The following is a 17642-nucleotide window of genomic DNA, read 5'->3' as shown; positions in this document are numbered from 1 at the left end:
ACACATCCAGAAATGCATACACTATTATATATTGTACATATATTTATTAGTTTCAGGTTGGCCATTCTTGTATTTTGCTCGTTTGTGTTGTTGTGTTTGCACATCTCTGTTGCTTGTGGGGCTCGCACACAAGAATTTCACTCGCATGTGCTGTGCCAGTGTGCCTGCACATGTGATGTGACAATAAAAGTGATTTGATTTGATTTGATTTGAAATAGAAGAAGTGGCTGATATAGAGAAATCCTGCCAATGGCTTCACAAAGCTGGACTGAAAGACAACACAGGGGCACTAATCATGTCAGAAGAGGAACAAGCTATAAGCTCAAAATTGATAGAGGCTGAGGTCTACCACATCAGCTAAGACACGTGCCTACGTGCAGGCTGTGCAAAGATGCCCCTGAGACAACCCAGCACATAACAACAGGGTGCAAGCTGCCATTAGACAGGGCAGATGTGGAAGTGTATGCCGACATAGTATACAGGAACATCTCTGGAAGTATGGTCTGGAAGTCCTGAGGTCAAAATGGGATAGGAGAAGGCCTTAGTGGTAGACGTAGCTATACCAACCAATAGGAACATCAGGAAGAAGGAACATGAGAAACTCGAGAAATACCAAGGGCTGAGAGAGTAGAGAAGATGTGGAGGGTGAAATCGGAGAGCTCAAAGCAGTGACTGGAAACTGGGCGACTGGCTCAAGCGGATCCCAGGAATGACATCTGAGATCTCTGTCCAGAAGAGCGCAGTTCTAGGAACACAGCAAAGATACTCCAGGGTACCCTCAAGCTCGAGGGAAGGACAAAGGGTGGGGAATTTTATATAGTCAAGTTTTTCATTCTAAATCCTACCTTGTCTATTTGTGTTATTAAAGGAGCTAAGCAGCTGTGTAAAGGAAGTGCCGCTGGATGTGACCCGTATGTTTGGGCAAGGAATAATCAGCAGAGATGGACTTCAGAGAAAAACCAAACAGCAGGACAGGAAGAAACAGATGGTCTCCAACAAACAGTGCATGGACAGTGTTTGAAATCTCATCTGTCTCTCTCACTGGCCAGTGTGCATGTGTGTGTGTGTGTCCCTCAAGTCCATGCCTGAAGGTAATCAAAACTTTGTTCTGTTGATACATCAACACATGCACATACACTCTCTCTGTGTGTTTTGCCCTAATAAAGGGGAGGAGAGGGGAGGGGTGTTTCCGTGAAAGCTGGATTGTCCCACCTCTGTACAACAAAAGCAGGGCCTGTTGAGAGACAGGCGGGACCAGCTCCTGATTAGAAAACTCCATGCAGTGGAAACAGCTGGCCCAGCCAGGGAGGAGGAAAGCACTGTTATCTAAAGGCGACCCCGTCAACCCAGTAGAGAGGAAAAGCTGACAGAGAAACAGGAAGCATGGCCAGGCCATAGCGATAGTTTGATTGGAAACACTGCACGGTGGGTCTTGACACAGGTATATGGACAGAGTGGCCCAGAACGTTACCGTGTGATAGAAAGAAAGAACGTTTCTAAAGCATTCTTCAGGGTATCATACTTTAGAATGGGTGTTGCGCAGCCTTCTGATGAAGACAACATGTCATCTGGAGAGTGTTGACCTCAGGCTGCCCTGGTTATCCCAGCCTGTCTGTCTGGGCTGTTAACTTATTTATAGTTGGCTCGAGGAGAACATGTTTAATAATACAATGGGGTAGACCAGACAGACTGGACAGCAGCTGTCATTAGCTGGCTTTGTGTCTACCTATGTGAATGAAAGAACACATATTCATACATACAGTGCGGGGTGGTTAAGACTGCAATGCCAAAGAATGCATTCATTATGTTTATTTTCCACTAAATGGTGCCACATTTTTAGGAAAATGCATTCATGAGTTAAGTGTGGGGGCTGCACCCATGCTTCTCTGCCAGTACCAAACAGCTGTGGACTTTTATTTGGTGTCGTTTATTAGATTGGATGATTTCGTCCGAAGAAACAATACATATTGACAATTTAACAGTTTATTCATTTAACAAACAGGGACCTTAGTAGCATGTGGAAGAACCATACACATGCTCCTCTTCAAGCTAGTCACCAGCTTGGTCAGGCACTGCTGTGGGATGGCGTCCCATTCTTCAACCGACTTGTCGCAAGTCAGCCAATATGGTTGTGTTGGTCATGAACAGCACACCCACGAGTGTTCAGGGGGGTTGAAGTCAGGACTTCAGGCAGGCCATTCCATCTTCTCCACTCCCAAGTTCTGAAGGTAGTCTCTGATAAACCCCTCTCTGTGGAGGTGAGTATTGTCGTCTTAGAGGACTGAATTCTGTCCCAGACTGTGGAGACATGGGATCGCTGCTGGTTGTAGAATCTCATCTCAATATCTTGATATGCATTCAGATTGCCGCCAGTGACGACAAGCCTTGTTTTTCCAGTGAGGGAGTTGCCTACCCACTGCTATGTCGTCCTGCAAGCCTTGACTGCAAATCTGTAGAAGACTGCCTACGGTTCTGACAACGTGAGGAAATGGTCTTCTTGTGGCGGCGGCATTTTGGGACGCCCACTTCAATGACTGTCTCTGACATTCCCCATTAGATAGAAGTTGGCCTTCAATTTGGAGATGATACTAGGGCTTACTCCAAATAATGCTGCTACTTGGTCTTATAAAACACAAGCTTGAAGTTGCACCATGGCACAAGTCCGATCCAGAACAGTCAAATGGGGCATGCTTGGAGCAGAACAACTGACTGCTCTGGCAGGGTCCATGCTCATATGCTGGGGTGTCAGCAGCTCAAAACAAGAGTCAATAGTAGAATAAGCTGTTTGACATAAGAAGAAAAGATCTGACAAGTTTTTCATGGGTTCAGTCCACATACTCAACTCTGCTGCTAAACCTGTAAATGCATTTTCCTTACAAATGTGTTATTATTTTAGGGGAACAAAAGAAAGAAAGAAATTACCAAGAAAGAAAAAGCTGATTTCCTTACTTTTTGTGCAGATTTAGGGTTGGGTTAGCCTGTCAGTGCATAGGTATGTTGCTATCCCCTCATATACATCATTAAATCAATGGTCTTTTTTTTTCTCAGCACAGTTCAGTGTTAAGGTTGCCTAGAGTTTTTAATAGTGTGGCCTTATCAGCGTTGACAAATTTTGCTCAATAACAATTAATCCAAAATTACAGTGTTTAAGGAATTCACGTGTCATATCAAAGTCCTTCGAGCAAGTCTCACCACTCAGCATCCATCTATCGCAGGAACTTATTTGGGTATTTATTTCATAACATAATTAAAAATAAGCTTAATTTGATTGGCCACTACAGGAAACAAACACTCCCCCATCAATATCTTTAAAAAATTATATATAGCTGTTAAATGTGCTGGCTTTCCCCTCAATATAAGGTTTTAAAAATGTCCCCTGGAAGTTACACCTGTGCCATCATCTTTGCTGTTGCAGACTTCATCTATAGATTGGTCACAATCGTACCTAAAATAGAGCTCCATTTGTATTTTACGATTATTTATTTTAACTACTTTTTATGTTGTGCAAAAATGCATTGTGAAATAAATATGTGTCCATAAATGTTTTAACTAGTACTGCACCTTAATCAAAACAAAAAGTTGCATGCTAGTTTATTTTCACGTCATGCCAAACATTTGACACACTCCAAACAGGATTACGCAACTTTGTTTTTTTTTTAAGCCACACATCAAAAAGAATGACTGACATCCTCTGCATGAACACATTCAAGAGAAAAAACACTCTAAAAGGCTGCTGTGGAAATTTACAAGCTGATGTTCCTTAAAGAGTGGAACAAATTTCTCCTGGAAGAGCTTTTTTTTCTGAAAATGATCAGCTAAATAAAATACTCTTTGGCTCAGCAGCTAACTTGATTTTATTGCATCATATGATACTGGTACTAAGAAAAACAGACCATAACTGCATAAATGTTTGTTATACAACAATGTTAGTGTTAGAGATGCACAAATCTTATAGTCTATTATAAATTTCATGTATAGAAACATGGAGTACCCATACAAGACTATTAATTAGTGCTTACGGCCTAGTGTACATTTATGTATTAATACTCATTTGTTTACATATAATAATTTTTTTGTTCTTATATTTCTAAGCTTTTTGGATATTACTTGTTTCCACATACTGTATGGCACAGATACACATTTTCCGAGTAAATATGTGCACTGCTGAGGACACATGCCATCTTCAGATAGCAAGAAATCAAAAAGAAACTTAAAACCAGCACAGGTGTAGGACCACATATTTTGTGGGCAACAAAGGAGCTCAACGTAAGTCAGGTTCTTGTTCTTTCCTGTCTTTAACCCTGCTTTACCAGCCAACCTGTGCCCACTTCCTCAAAAGTCCCGTGTAGTTCTTCCTGTACAGCCACACACACTGATCACCACAATTTCTGCATTTTCAAGCAGGTTAATTATCTCTTTGTTGTGATTTATTTTTTTAATATTTAAGCCTGTGAAACCTACAGCCTTAAATCACATGTTCCTGATCCGAAACATCTTATTTAAAGATTCCTGGTTCATTTCCAATCAGCGCTCATCTCTGCGCACCCTCAGCGCGCACTTCGGGGGATAACTAGTAATTGAGCGGGTAACTAAATATTCAAAAACACTACGTAATCCCAGAGTACATTGCTCCACTGTCTGCATTACCTAATCCCATAAGCCATCGCGGTGGGCGGGGATATGGCCTGTTGTCAGAGCAACCTGCATGTCATTAGACACATCCCGCCTACCAAGTCATCTCCAGCCAATCGCTGGCTGTAGAAATGACATCATTGTTATTTTCAGGCGAGCTGCAGCTTAGAGGTGGATAAAGTTCGTCTCCACGTTGGAAGTGATAGAAAGTATTAGACGTTTTCGGGCACTGTTTTTACTTTTTGGGAGCGAGGATAAATCACGGAAGACATTCGGTGTGTCCGGACACGGAGACCCGGCGGCGGGGGGACAATTTTTGGTTGTTGATGAGCGCAGGGCTCACAAAGGAAAAGTTTTCCCAGGACATAAAGTTGTCAAGTGAGTTGAACTTCAACAATAGGCGGACTCTATCGCAATCCAGTTGACGGACTGTCACGGGACCTATGTAAACAGTCGACCTTGGACTGTTTTCTCGTTTCTTTTTTAAAGGAGAAAAAGAAAGATCTCCCTCAGGGTGAACAAAACTTTATGTCCAGAAAAATGGAAGCGACCTTCTACGACGAAGCCTCCAACTCTCAGCGGGACGGGGCGGCAGTGTACGGCTTCAACCCTAAAACCCTCAAACAGACCATGACCCTGAATCTGAACGACCCGAAGAACTTTAAACCTCATTTGGGCGCCAAGGCCCTGGACATCCTGACGTCCCCTGATGTCGGGTTACTGAAGCTGGCCTCACCTGAACTGGAGAGACTGATCATCCAGTCTTGCAACGGGCTGACAACTCCCACCCCGACCCAGTTCATCTGCTCCAAGAACATTACCGACGAGCAGGAGGGCTTCGCTGAAGGGTTTGTGAGGGCGCTGGCTGAGCTCCACTACCAGCAGCAGATACCTGCCGCCCAGCCCGACCCACAGACCGGCTCGGCCAACGGCATGACATCCGGCTCCGCTGCGCCCGAGAGCGGCGGGATTTCCTACAGCTGCACGGTGCGCACGGAGCCGCCGGAGTACACCAACTTGAGCAGCTTCACTCGGGCTGTAATAGGCTCCACGCCCGCACCTGCCGGCGAGAGACAGCCACCTCCACCTACAAGTTACCCGGCGGCCCCACAGCCGTCCCACAACCACATGGACCACCAGCTGCCGGTGGCTGCGCAGCACTCACGGCTACACGCGCTCAAAGAGGAGCCACAGACGGTCCCGGAGATGTCCGGCGAGACCCCACCGCTCTCCCCCATCGACATGGAGTCCCAAGAGCGCATCAAAGCTGAAAGAAAGCGCATGAGGAACAGGGTGGCCGCGTCCAAATGCCGGAAAAGGAAGCTGGAGAGGATCGCCCGACTGGAGGACAGGGTCAAAAACCTAAAGAGCCAAAACACGGAGTTGGTTTCCTCTGCCAACGTCCTGCGGGACGAGCTGGCTCTGCTCAAACAAAAGGTGATGGACCACGTTAACAGCGGCTGCCAGCTCATTTTGACGCAGCAGCTCCAAGCTTACTAGACTTGCCAAGAAAAGAAAAGAAAAAGAACCAAGGGACACTGCTCGGGGACCAAATGCAGCCTTTCAGGGAAGTCTCAGCGCATTGTTTTTTTTCTCCTCCACCAAAATATCCGCTCAGACTGTATCCACATGGAGGCTGACTGACAAGATACTTGGTATTGGTCAGCAACGGTGAATTATCACAGAGCAGAAGCCATCAAACTTATTGCACAGGCGCACACAGCTCAGATGGAACCTTGGCTCTGCCAGCGCCTCTGATCTGGCTCGTTACATATTTTTGGCATTTTTTTTGTGTCTTTGTCATTTATTTCCACCTTAAACTACACAATGAAATCTATAATCTGTCAAACCAGCTATGGCAAGTGTTCACATCTTATCACTCGACTGTGGCCCACACATATCCTGCATCCTGACTGGAGGATAGATAGGGCTTATGTGGGCTCAAATTGCATAGACACAATGTGAACCGAACCTTTCACTATGTCAAGTAGCAACGTATGCATATAGACATGAGTCAAGCACTGAGTATCCCAGACACCAACGATTATATGTACAGAACACTAACAACAACAAAAGTTCACACCTTTCCCTAAAGACTCATAGGTGTGTGTTTACTGACAAAACTGCCTTACTTTCTTAATACTTACCTTCAAGCAACTTTGTGATATAGTTGTAACTAATGTTAAACCTCAAGTTAACACTTAGTAATATTTGTACGCAGTATTTTGAGCACTTAACTGTAAATATGAGAAAATAAAAGTGTTGGACATGCAGCAGGATGTGTGTTGTGGCTTTGTGATCAACGATAAATGAGCCTGGAGGTGAGCGGATAGTCTTGCAGTGTGTTACATGGAGTGTTTGTTGTTGGAGAAACTGGGGCGGACGGGAGACTGAGTCACCAGCTCGCTGAGGCGCACCCGATGGTTGCCGAAGCTACTCGGACGCCCATTGGACAGCGAAGCGTCGGAAGTGAGCCGCAGGCAGCCAAATATGGCAAGAGGTCTCGAGCGAGCGCTGGGACGGGTGGGGGTGTGTATGTGCGCGCGCGCGAGTAATAGTCACCGTCCTCCCACTACAGCTGGTGACTCTTTTACAAGAAACGCCATGATGCCGAGGCAGATCTGTTTACACACTTGAAGGGAGTGAGTGGAGAAGAGATACTTTGTAAAGAGGAGGCTTATTTTTTTTATTTATTTTCTCAACTGTAATAACTGTCTGTAATATAAATACGTTTCTGTAGAAGAAAAAAAGTACAAATGTATACACTTTATACATTTAACCTGAACAGAGGGGCACATGTTAGATTACTTGGAAAGAAACTGAAACAAAATAAAACAAAAAACAGACTCTTTAGCCCAACAGTGACACCAGAAGCTGGTAAATGATTGGATACATGTTCATGCCCAATCATTTACCAGCTGGTAAATGATTGGAGGAGGCAGCTGTCTGGCAGTTTAAAGACCCTACACACAGACTGTAAACCCACACAGGTGCTTTCACTCACTGCTTGATACACCCTGGCCCTACCTGTTATGACAGGACTGTTTCTATGTTTAACTTGAGTCTTGGTACATTGGTTTAGATAAGCTCCTCATAGATTCCCTCAACTTCAGCCTGACACAAGACTTAATCAGCCATTAAATGAATACACCTGCATATTCTGTCCAGGACTTTTATGACCATTTAAATGCTTGTAATCTTTTATACGTGCCGTATGTCATGTTGTGAACTGGTTATTTACACAACACTTGAGGATTAGATATGTGCTTTTCTGTATCTTTACAGGATGTTTTGATGCGTATCTGACAACGTGAGCAAAGACGAACTCGAGGCAACTCCGACAGGGTTTAGTCTGTTAAGGCATCTTATCCACAAACTCCACAACTGCATCCTGCACTGGATCCCCAGACAGTGTACATAAAATTAAACACTATATTCTACTATGGAACTGAAGTTACAAAATGACGGTTGTCTGCCAGAAGCGACTGGTGGAGTTGATTACTGGAGCCGACTGCCTGCTCTGGTCTCATCCAACAGCTTCTTTTGATCTTACTTGTCTTCCGTCTTTCTGTGCAACACAAATTTTTCCAGGTTCTAAACAGCTTTAAGTTCTCAAACACAGAGTTGAGTTCCTAAATTATATCTATCTGGGGGTCGTTCTTGTGTTTGGTTCCTGATAACCCCCATAGTCTGTGCACAGTCCTGTGGCCGGGGGCTCTCAGCTGACGAGCACGCCCTCTTTAGCAGCTATGCGCTGCCGGTGGACGTGGTCCTGCTCTAGTTCTTCATGGCTGGGGTGCCAAAGCCGTGACAGGACGCGTTCCATGTTGAGGGCGTACATGGTGTGGGAGGGCATCACGCCGTGGTGAACCTGCATTAAACGAGTATAAAAGAGATGAGTAAACCATTTCAATTCTGATAGTTAAATGATGGAAAAGTAAGCTTGGGAAAAAAAAAAGAATCCAGCGTTAAGAGTAAAGAAAGATAAGATAAGATACCTTCATTAGTCCCACAAGTGGGAAATTTCATGTGCTGACATGAAGAGTAAGACATGAAGATATAAACCTTTAAACTTTACATATGCATTTCTGAGGGAAACAGCGTTTTTGTGTAAACACAACTATTCAGTAAACAAGGCAAACAGCCTAACAATTCTGCAATAAGACCTCAAACTTATAGGTTGGTTAGAAAATTAAAAAAAGCTATGAGTTTTGTCATCTCTAACTGACAGCTTGAAAATTATAAGACAAAAAACGGCAGCAACTGCACACAGTTTCGAAGCCAGAACTTAGAAAAGTTTGGCATTTTTGCTGGAAAAATGAGTTTATATCAATCTTATTACACACTCATTTGTGGACTATTACACAACTTCACAGCATTCTAAGAATCCCACACACACATTTTCAAGGTGAAAAACTCCATCACATTTAACAGGGTCAAAGGTTGTATTATTTGACCACTTGCCTGGGAATATCACAACTTTTCCTTTGGGCTGTTCCAAGAAAACTCACTGTGAAATATGCTGATGTTGCTAGGACCAGTTGTGCACATTTTCTTACCTGTAAAGCCTCGAGGAGATCAAACATGCTGATTGGAGGGAGAGGTGCAGGAAGACTGTCAGCAGAACAAGCCAGCAAATGAACAGCTTGCTGCTCAGCCTCATCGGGTGACACCTGTGGTGGTGGGCCTGCAGGGAGGGAAGCACTCTGTGGCGGACTTCAAGGGAAAAAAGTACACTATTAGTCCATACTGACAGCAAAAGAAAGCAGCTACTGATACAAACATAAAAACTAAAAAGATTTAATGAAGTTGCACTAATGAGAGGCATACACATTTTTCTGTATCAAATGCATTTTCTTATACTGAGAATTCTCACAGCCTAACAAAAGCTGGAGTCCCTACCAATCAGCAACACTGTGGTAAGCAGCAAGGCTGTTTTTCAGATAGGGTTGAGGCGTGACGTCATTGCCAAAGGCGTAGGGGAAACGGCTGTCTCGTAATCGATACGCCTTCCTCCGCATGATTACGGCAGTCAGGACATCTTTCAAGTGGTGCTGAAATAAATCAGAGCACTGAGTCAGTGCACAGTCAGACTCAAAATGGCTCCCATTCATTTCTGGGTGCAACAGGTCGCATTAGCTTTTGCATGTAAACTGACTGATAGCTTAGTGTAGTTTAATCCAAGTGATCACTGATAATGGAATCAAGACAGACCTCTCTTACTACATATATATATTCTATATACTTGTTTCATAACTCAACTTTAAAATAATTCAAACAGCTGAGTGAAAAAGACACTGTGCTGGGCAAGGACACAGACTGAGACAGTACAACTGATGTCCCTCCTGCTTTTGGCCATCACACATGGGTAAACATCTCATTAGATTTTGGTGTGACTAAGCGAGAAAGCTCTGCTCAGTCTCTGGAGAAAACAAAGCTGTCAGTGTTGCATAATAAATGACGCAGAACATGTTCTTTCTGATCATTTAAACCACTGCACCGATGTTTAAACAATGTCAGACTTAAAAAGCAGAAGAATCACTTGCGTCACACTCTCAGCTTTTATGAGGGTGCACTGAGGCTCAAACAGTCACTCTTCTGTTGAACTGTTAGTATATACCTCAACGGCATAGATCATGGTGCTGATGGCATCTTCTGTGACGTTATCCAAGCCCACCTCAAAGGCGGTCACCATCATGCGAGCCTCCAGTTGGCCCCGTGTGGGCAGCAGCAGAGTGTGGGCGCTGAGACGCAGCTCTTCCTCCTCACTTCCCCCCTCCCTCGGGCTGAATGGCTGGGCGGCGCTCAGAGGATTCTGAGGCTGGAAACGATGCTGAAGGACACACAAGCATCCGAGCGATATTGTCAGTCCACTGTTCAAGCACACAGCTGTTATTTAGAGGTGGCTAACCTTGCAGCTGCAACACTCGGTCGTGATTTTACTTTTTAAGTGTACTGCACACATACACTTTACTTAGGATGGCCACCCAAGTGTATCTGTTGACTCATTTCAGCCTTTTTTTAATGCATTTTGGGTTTTTTTTTTTTTTAAATCATGCCACAGAAAATGAAATCACCCATGGCTGATTTACAGTTGGACCATTCCCCTACTCTTATTTTGAAAGCCCAGGCCCTTTTTGTGTAGTTTCCCTAGCAGCTGGTTTGCTGGTCAGGTTGCTGTTGGACTTAGACTGGTGACAGTCTTTTTTTTCTGCTGTGAACTGAATGGCCCAAGAACCAGAAACTTCAGCGGGAGCAATGGGTCATGTGGCACTATGCTGAGCCCTTTGAGAATGCAAAGCAGAACATGGATTATCATCACTAGTTGCAGACCAACACAGTAGAGATAAAGCTCATCCACAGAGAGACTCAATGGAGCAGCAGCTCAATAAAGGTTTACTGGTTACACTACCTGGCAACTAAAATATTTAGAGAGGAGAACCTTATAAGAAGTATTTTTCCAACAATTCATTAAAGGTGTGTGTGCAACCTCTGTCAAAGAATATAAATTTGTGGGAACAGTTTTAGCAGTATTGTTGCCAACATGAACATATCTAGCCCGTGCGGGGATGAAAATATGAAGGAGGACTTACGTCGAATTTTTGCCTAGAGGAACATTTCTTATTCCCCTTCGGTTTGCCAGGCTTTGAAGCACAGCTACCTTGCCACTGCAATGACCCTGCACCCTCTAGAGGACAAAAAGGACACACAACAAGGTGCATGAAAGACACAAACAGAGATCCCATTTTATTTGGTGAAATAGTCTTGAATTTTAATCTCAACAGCTCCCAAGCCAGTCCTGACAAAAAGGTATGGCTTAATACATGCATAAAATGTCAGCTGTTATAAAATATAGGTTCAGCCACAATTTCAGAGGCATTAAGTTATTATTAAAAAAAAAACTCACCTGGTGTGGAGACGATGATCTGGCACCGTGTAAGAATAGCCAGGAGAAAATCATTGTGAACATGGACTGGATGAATGAAGGAAACACAGAATAAGCCATTTTTTTATTAGTAGTATTATAATTTCTACATTACACATTAGCACAGAGGAGAGCTGTTCTTTGACACTGACCATTCTCCTGTGCCAACAGCCTACGCGCCTCAATGTCAAACTCTTCCTTGCTGATCTTTTGTTTGAACCACAGCTTCAGGTTTGCCCAGTAACTGCAGGGAGGAAACAAGAAGCAAGCACCAACACACACATAACTCAGGTGCATCTACAACACAAAGTGATGCTGGACACAGACAGAAACACACGCATACACAAGCACATACACAAGCACCATCTGCACGTCATTCCATCTCTTTATCGCGTTATTCACGTGCTATTAACTTTTAAAATCACAAATACTCAACAGTGCTGTTCCTGTTTCTTTCTCTCGTCGTCTTTAAGTTAAGTTTCACTTCTCGCCAACTCGGGGTACACTTTTCAAAATATCGTCAAGTTGGATTTACACAAACCCGCCATAACGTTAAAGTTCATACAGCTAATAAAGCTCAAGGTAAATCTCACCTTTCTTACGCATCACCTTCACCACAGACATAAAAAAAATACCAAAGAGATGCTACAGTAATATGTCAACAACGGGGAAAATCCTGCAAAATGTAGCAGAGGATAGCTAGGTGCTAATTGGTCCAAGGCGCAGTTAATTAATGTTAGTCCCCTTTTCATTTCAGTGGCACAGAAATGGGACCAAAACGCAAGACTACGAACAAAGACAAGCACACAAACAACACTTCACTTACTGTTTGACATTATCGCCAATTGCATCCGTTAAATTCTTCTTTGCAATCTCAAGCTCGCTAGCATGAGCCGCCATGACGTTCATAAACGCCTACAATTACGTCATTAATCGGCGACAGTAACATTTTCTTCCCCTAAACCTATAAACTTTATTGTAGAAAATACATTTCACAAAATTAATCTAAAAGAGAGAAAAGCACTTAGCATTTTGTAATGGCTGAAATTAGTTGAAACTAACTAGTTAAATGAAATCTATTAAAAAGTCAATAACCAATCAATAAATAAGTTAGGTTAAATAAATATGGTGACTAAATTAAATAAATATGATGACTAAGCTAAGATAAATAACAGAATCAATCACACAACAAAAAGAAGTGGAAAACACAATGTAAGTAAAACGAATAACTAAACCATGTGGTTTTGTTACAAACAACTGCGCCGCTAGATGGCGGTGTGGTATCATTTTCATATTTGTACACAGATTAGTGAGGTTTGCCTTCAAGGCCTTCTGCCAGACAAGCTCTCTAAAGACGTGCTTAACTTTGATGAAAGCATGTATTTTAATCCTGAGGACAAACTTCTCCCACTGGTGTCCACTTGATGCAGAAGAGCTGAAAAAAAGTGCTTTTAATCTTGTAAATTTCATAAGCATAACAAAGAGGTCAAGATGCCCCCCCCCCAAATGCTGTCTGTCTTTTACCAAGCAGAATCTTAGCTCTTTGTGTTTAACAGTGAACAGCTTTCATGTCAGAACACAGCATTTGTGTGCTAACACGACTTTAGAGCCTGAGCTGACGTGTATAAAGAATGACTCCAGAGTCAGTTTGCAAGACCAGTGGGAAGAATGTGATCAAAGCCTTCAAAACAAATCACGTAAAGCAGTGTTGCAACCTTTTACGACAAACTTAGAGAAAGGTCACATTGTCTTGTTTTCATGCTCTAGGCTTTTTCAACATTTTGCAGACTAGGTTTTGAGTTTTTATGGGTTTTTTACTTTTTGTTTTTAGCTCCCCTTAGACCAGAAGAAACACTTCTAATGATCACAGAAGTTTCCCTCCAATATGAAGCATGCCTGCCCGCACTTCCCATTATAACCACTAAAATTTCCACTCAATTCAAAAGTCACTCACACCTACAGCTACTTTGGAATGCAACGGCTATAACATCAGCCAGTACACTTCTATGAAGTGATTATTTCTTCTGCTTTCACCAAAAAAATGTAGCTTTAGAGTTACCAGTTGAGGTTAGAAACCTCAATTCTCCACAGTGCTCGTCAGAAAGCATTTCCGTGGTTCCATATATTGTCCTTTACAGATAATATTCCTCCAGAGCAGATTTAGGCCAGGAGGCCCTTTTTGTTTTTCACTCTTTTAACTTTGGCGTAAAAACAGCTGAGTCATCAAATAGATGGTCCTCCTTGCCCCTGCCCCCACATACCCAGGAGGTTCTAAAGCCTTAACCAGGCCATCTGACTCATGTCATTCATCAAAATGAGTGCAATCACTGAACATATACAGACATACTGTAGGCTATTAGCGGGTCCTCAGTTACGTGACTAACCTGCAGTGTTCAGAGGTCATACTTCTTTACAAAGGATGTGCATTTGATCATCTTAGGCTTTCGCGGCTTTAGCAGAATAAACAAGCCTGCCATGCCAAACGCAAGAACGATGAAAACCATCTGAATTTTTCATTGCTATTAGATGCATTTAACAGACTAAATGTCAGTTAATAAGCCGCTGAAACTCAAGGAGCAAATGTTCTATGGTTCACATGTCCTTTTGTTTGTTATCTCTGGGTTGCATTTGCTGCTTAGTTTGGAGAAAAACCCCTCAGCAAGATAAAGATCATTTTCACAATCTCAGCCTCTGCTTGTTTGCTTCAAAGCTAAACACACTATCACTCTTCTGGAAATTTTAGGACAGACTGGAAACTGTAGCTGTCCACAGCAAAGTGAGCCTTCCCAGATTTCTCCAAACGATGATCCATCTTAAACAAGTGTCTGTTGAGCCCTAAATAAAAAGGGCACTTAGCAACAAACTTAGTTACGGATTTGTTTAAATCCGTAACTAAGCAAAAAATTCATCATGGAGCTTATTTTCAAAGAAAACAGCTCCACATCCTGTCTGCTGATTTGCTGCTGACACTAAGTGAGCTTCTGAGAGCTAATGAGTCACTCTCACGGACATTCCCCCAACAGCAGATGTTTTATAGCAAACAGCAGCGAACTGTCAGGGATCTTCCGAGCCTGAAATCTGTAGACAGTGAACCTTCACTTAGTGACAAGGAGGGCTTTTACCTCTGAAACGTGCAGTGGTTTTCAGAGGACCACACCGTAGCAGCGTTTGCCCATCCCCAGTCTGCTGGCAAGGTATTTTGAGTTGGTGCAGACCTGAGTGTGGTCCTTTCACTGGAGCCAAGGATGTCACCTTCACAGTTCCAGCATGAGGCTTTGCAGGGGTTTGGTTTTTGTGGGTTAATCAGGCATTTCCATGTCCCTGTGAGGCTGTTTAAAATTGTGAGGGTTCAGTGTGTCACCGGCACAAGTTATTGGAAGGCTACACTTGGATCAACCCACACTGGCTGATTTGTGGGATCTGTTCTCACTGAGGGTTTAGAGGCACATTTATAACAGGAAGGTGGTCCGTTATAATCAGCGTCCTTTTCCTTGGTCAAGCTGGGAAAATTTGTATTGAAATTAATCCAGTAAAGCTTCTCAGGGGGTAGCAGTGGAGGACAGGGATGGACAGGACGTCTAGATTTTGCATTAAAGCACAAAAAAGTGTTTTAGAGAACAACCATGCTCTAGAAAGGTATCTAAACCTGCTTTCAACCTTGTCAGCAAGCAGTAGGCCTATACTTTGTTAAAAATGCTTTGTATATGTCAGTAGGTCACATTTCTGCATGTTTTATTTTATTTATGCGGAGCACCTTTTAAGAAAATTAAAGGAATAGATTGGATTTCTACATAGAAACAAATCTTGTTTCTCATTCATGATTAGTAAGATCATTGTGCAATCTGCCAATTTTGTCTACGCTTGATTATGGTGATGTTGCTTCTCTATTCAAGTTGAAGCCTCTTGATTCTGTGTACTACCGTAAATTACGATTCATTACAGGTGATTGTTTTCTTGGTCACCATCGTATCTTATATGAGAGAACAAAATGTGATAATGTACAGTAAATCGAAGACAGCAGCATTGTATGATATTTATTTACAAGGCTCTTTGCTGCAAAGATTGCCTGCTTATCTCCTTGACTGAATTTAAACGGAGCTCTTACAATGTCAGGCCGTGGGACATTTTAAACATTAGCTGTACCTGTTGTTCACACTGAAATTGGAAAAACTGGATTGAAATATTTCTCCACCTACAAACGGAACAAACTACCAAAATGTTATGAAGCTACTCTTGTGCATTTTTTTAAATTGTGTACATGTACCTGTTTGTCTAACTTTTTGTATGTGTTTTATTTTGTTCACAGGTCTGTCTTGAAAAATAGATCTCAATCTCAATGAGACTAAATGTTTAAATGAAGGATTTAATAAGCATTTATATATTTTCAGACCTGTGACAGATTAAAGCCCTTGGCCTCTAATTTTCACGTTTATTTGCTTTTTTGCTAGCTCTTAGCTTACTTGAGCACAGAAACGGTTATACAGAAGACAAATTCTCTTAAAATCAGAAGAATCCTCAAACAATAAAACTAAAATCAGCTTTAATAGCTTTGCACTTTTTTTTCTCATCTTTTCAGCGGCGTGGAATCAGTGTTATGGGGGTAGTTTCCAGAACTACTCAACTTCTCATTTTAGAAGTAAAAAAAGGGGGTATATCACATTAATCTGTAAGCTTTGGATCCACTTGCTTTGCTTTTATAACTCTTGATCCTGACTGGAAGTGTTTTCCAGTTTTATGGCAAAGTAAGCTAAACGCCAGGTGGCCGAAGTTTCAGATTTATTAGAGACACATGAGAGTTGTACCGTTAATCTCAATTTTACTGTTTGCAAGATATTCTGATGTAATTAAATTCAGTCTTCTAAACTAACATCGACATGCATGCAGGCAAACTCTCAGGAAACAGAGGTTTTGACGGTTATAATGAGACAGATTTATAGACATAAAGGCATTAAGAGCACTCTTTTGGACTGTCAAAGGGAGAACACAATGGTTGAAAAAGAAAGAAAAAGGATTCATGTGTTCCATGTGATCAAAGTTGTGCGCCTGGCGTTGATGACTTTGCTTGAAACCAGTCATCCACGGACACCACTTGAAGAGTGTGATGGTCTGGCTCATCAACACAAAGCCGACAGGGCCAGAAAGATTTAAGACAACTCTTATTAGTGTCAAATTCAAAGTGTTGCAAACTGGTCCAGGAATTCGCTGGAACTTTTGGATTTTGCATATCCTTCTTCTATTAAGTGTCATAGCACTTGTTTGAATCAGCCGTGGAAAACAACTTTTAACCAGCAAGACAGAACAGGACGAATAATTAATAAGTCAAGTAAACCTATTGAGTTGGTGAACAGATAAACCAGCCTATGGAAAGAGCTCTTTTGAAACCACTTGAACAAGAATGTCCCCTGAAGTGAACCCTAAATGTTCCCATTTAGTGACTGTTGGTTGTGTAATATTGTTCTGCCAAGCATCGTGACTCATCGGCTTTTATTGCTGTTTAATTTTAAGATTGTAATGCCATTTTTTTTTTTATTAGCGGCTGCTTTTTTACATGTCCATAAACATGTTTCCATGTCCAGCTGGGTTTGACCCGTGTTCCTGGTTCATATTTCATGCTTTATAAAAGTTTTTAAAGACATGGGTGTGAAGGCCATTGTGGTGGGTGAGCACAACATGTGAGCCTATTTTCAGATCCGAGACTACAGGCTGCTTGGCTTTAATGTGTTGTTGTGGATACAACAACTGGCTATTTCTTCAAATGCATCCCCATCATTTTACATCCCTGCAACCCCCTCCTCTGGGATGGTTTTCCTTAAAAGGATGCTGCTCTCCATCTTTACCAGTGATTACAGGGTGGAGGGACTGGTGTCTTTGTTGAGGAGAGATTTTTTTTTAATTACAAAAACATACAGTTCAAGCACTTTTGTGTGGAAAGAATGTACATTTCTCTGTGTTTGAAAAAAAAAAAAAGGTCGTGCGGGTAGGGGGCTGGTTGGGTGGCTGGAAAAAATAACTTGGAAATTTGGACCCATTCCATCCCAGTTCATCTCCTCCTCCCCTTCCTTCCCTCTATTTCTCTCTCCATCTC

The 17642-nt window shown here is 42.5% G+C and overlaps 2 protein-coding genes across 2 annotated transcripts; one reads left to right on the top strand and one right to left on the bottom strand.

Annotated features, from left to right (window-relative positions):
* The first annotated feature begins 4801 nt into the window (after positions 1–4801).
* Positions 4802–7068, top strand: LOC146613807 (transcription factor Jun-like). The gene has a single exon (XM_085376953.1). The coding sequence runs from the start codon at positions 5161–5163 to the stop codon at positions 6130–6132; it is 972 nt and encodes a 323-aa protein (XP_085233079.1). The 5' UTR covers positions 4802–5160; the 3' UTR covers positions 6133–7068.
* Positions 7069–7417: 349 nt separating this feature from the next.
* Positions 7418–12466, bottom strand: tada1 (transcriptional adaptor 1). The gene is made up of 8 exons (XM_085378121.1): positions 12384–12466; positions 11710–11801; positions 11540–11605; positions 11226–11320; positions 10253–10465; positions 9535–9686; positions 9192–9348; positions 7418–8503 (listed from the first exon to the last, which is right to left on the bottom strand). Exons 1-8 carry the CDS (start codon positions 12464–12466, stop codon positions 8351–8353), a joined length of 1011 nt encoding a protein of 336 aa, XP_085234247.1. The 3' UTR covers positions 7418–8350.
* Between the last annotated feature and the right edge of the window lie 5176 nt (positions 12467–17642).

This window comes from Diplotaxodon limnothrissa, linkage group LG18 (assembly GCF_057381915.1).
Source record: "Diplotaxodon limnothrissa isolate DT_005_m linkage group LG18, D_limnothrissa_male_GT1.1, whole genome shotgun sequence".
Lineage (NCBI taxonomy): Eukaryota > Metazoa > Chordata > Actinopteri > Cichliformes > Cichlidae > Diplotaxodon > Diplotaxodon limnothrissa.
This window is presented reverse-complemented; position numbering and strand designations above follow the sequence as displayed.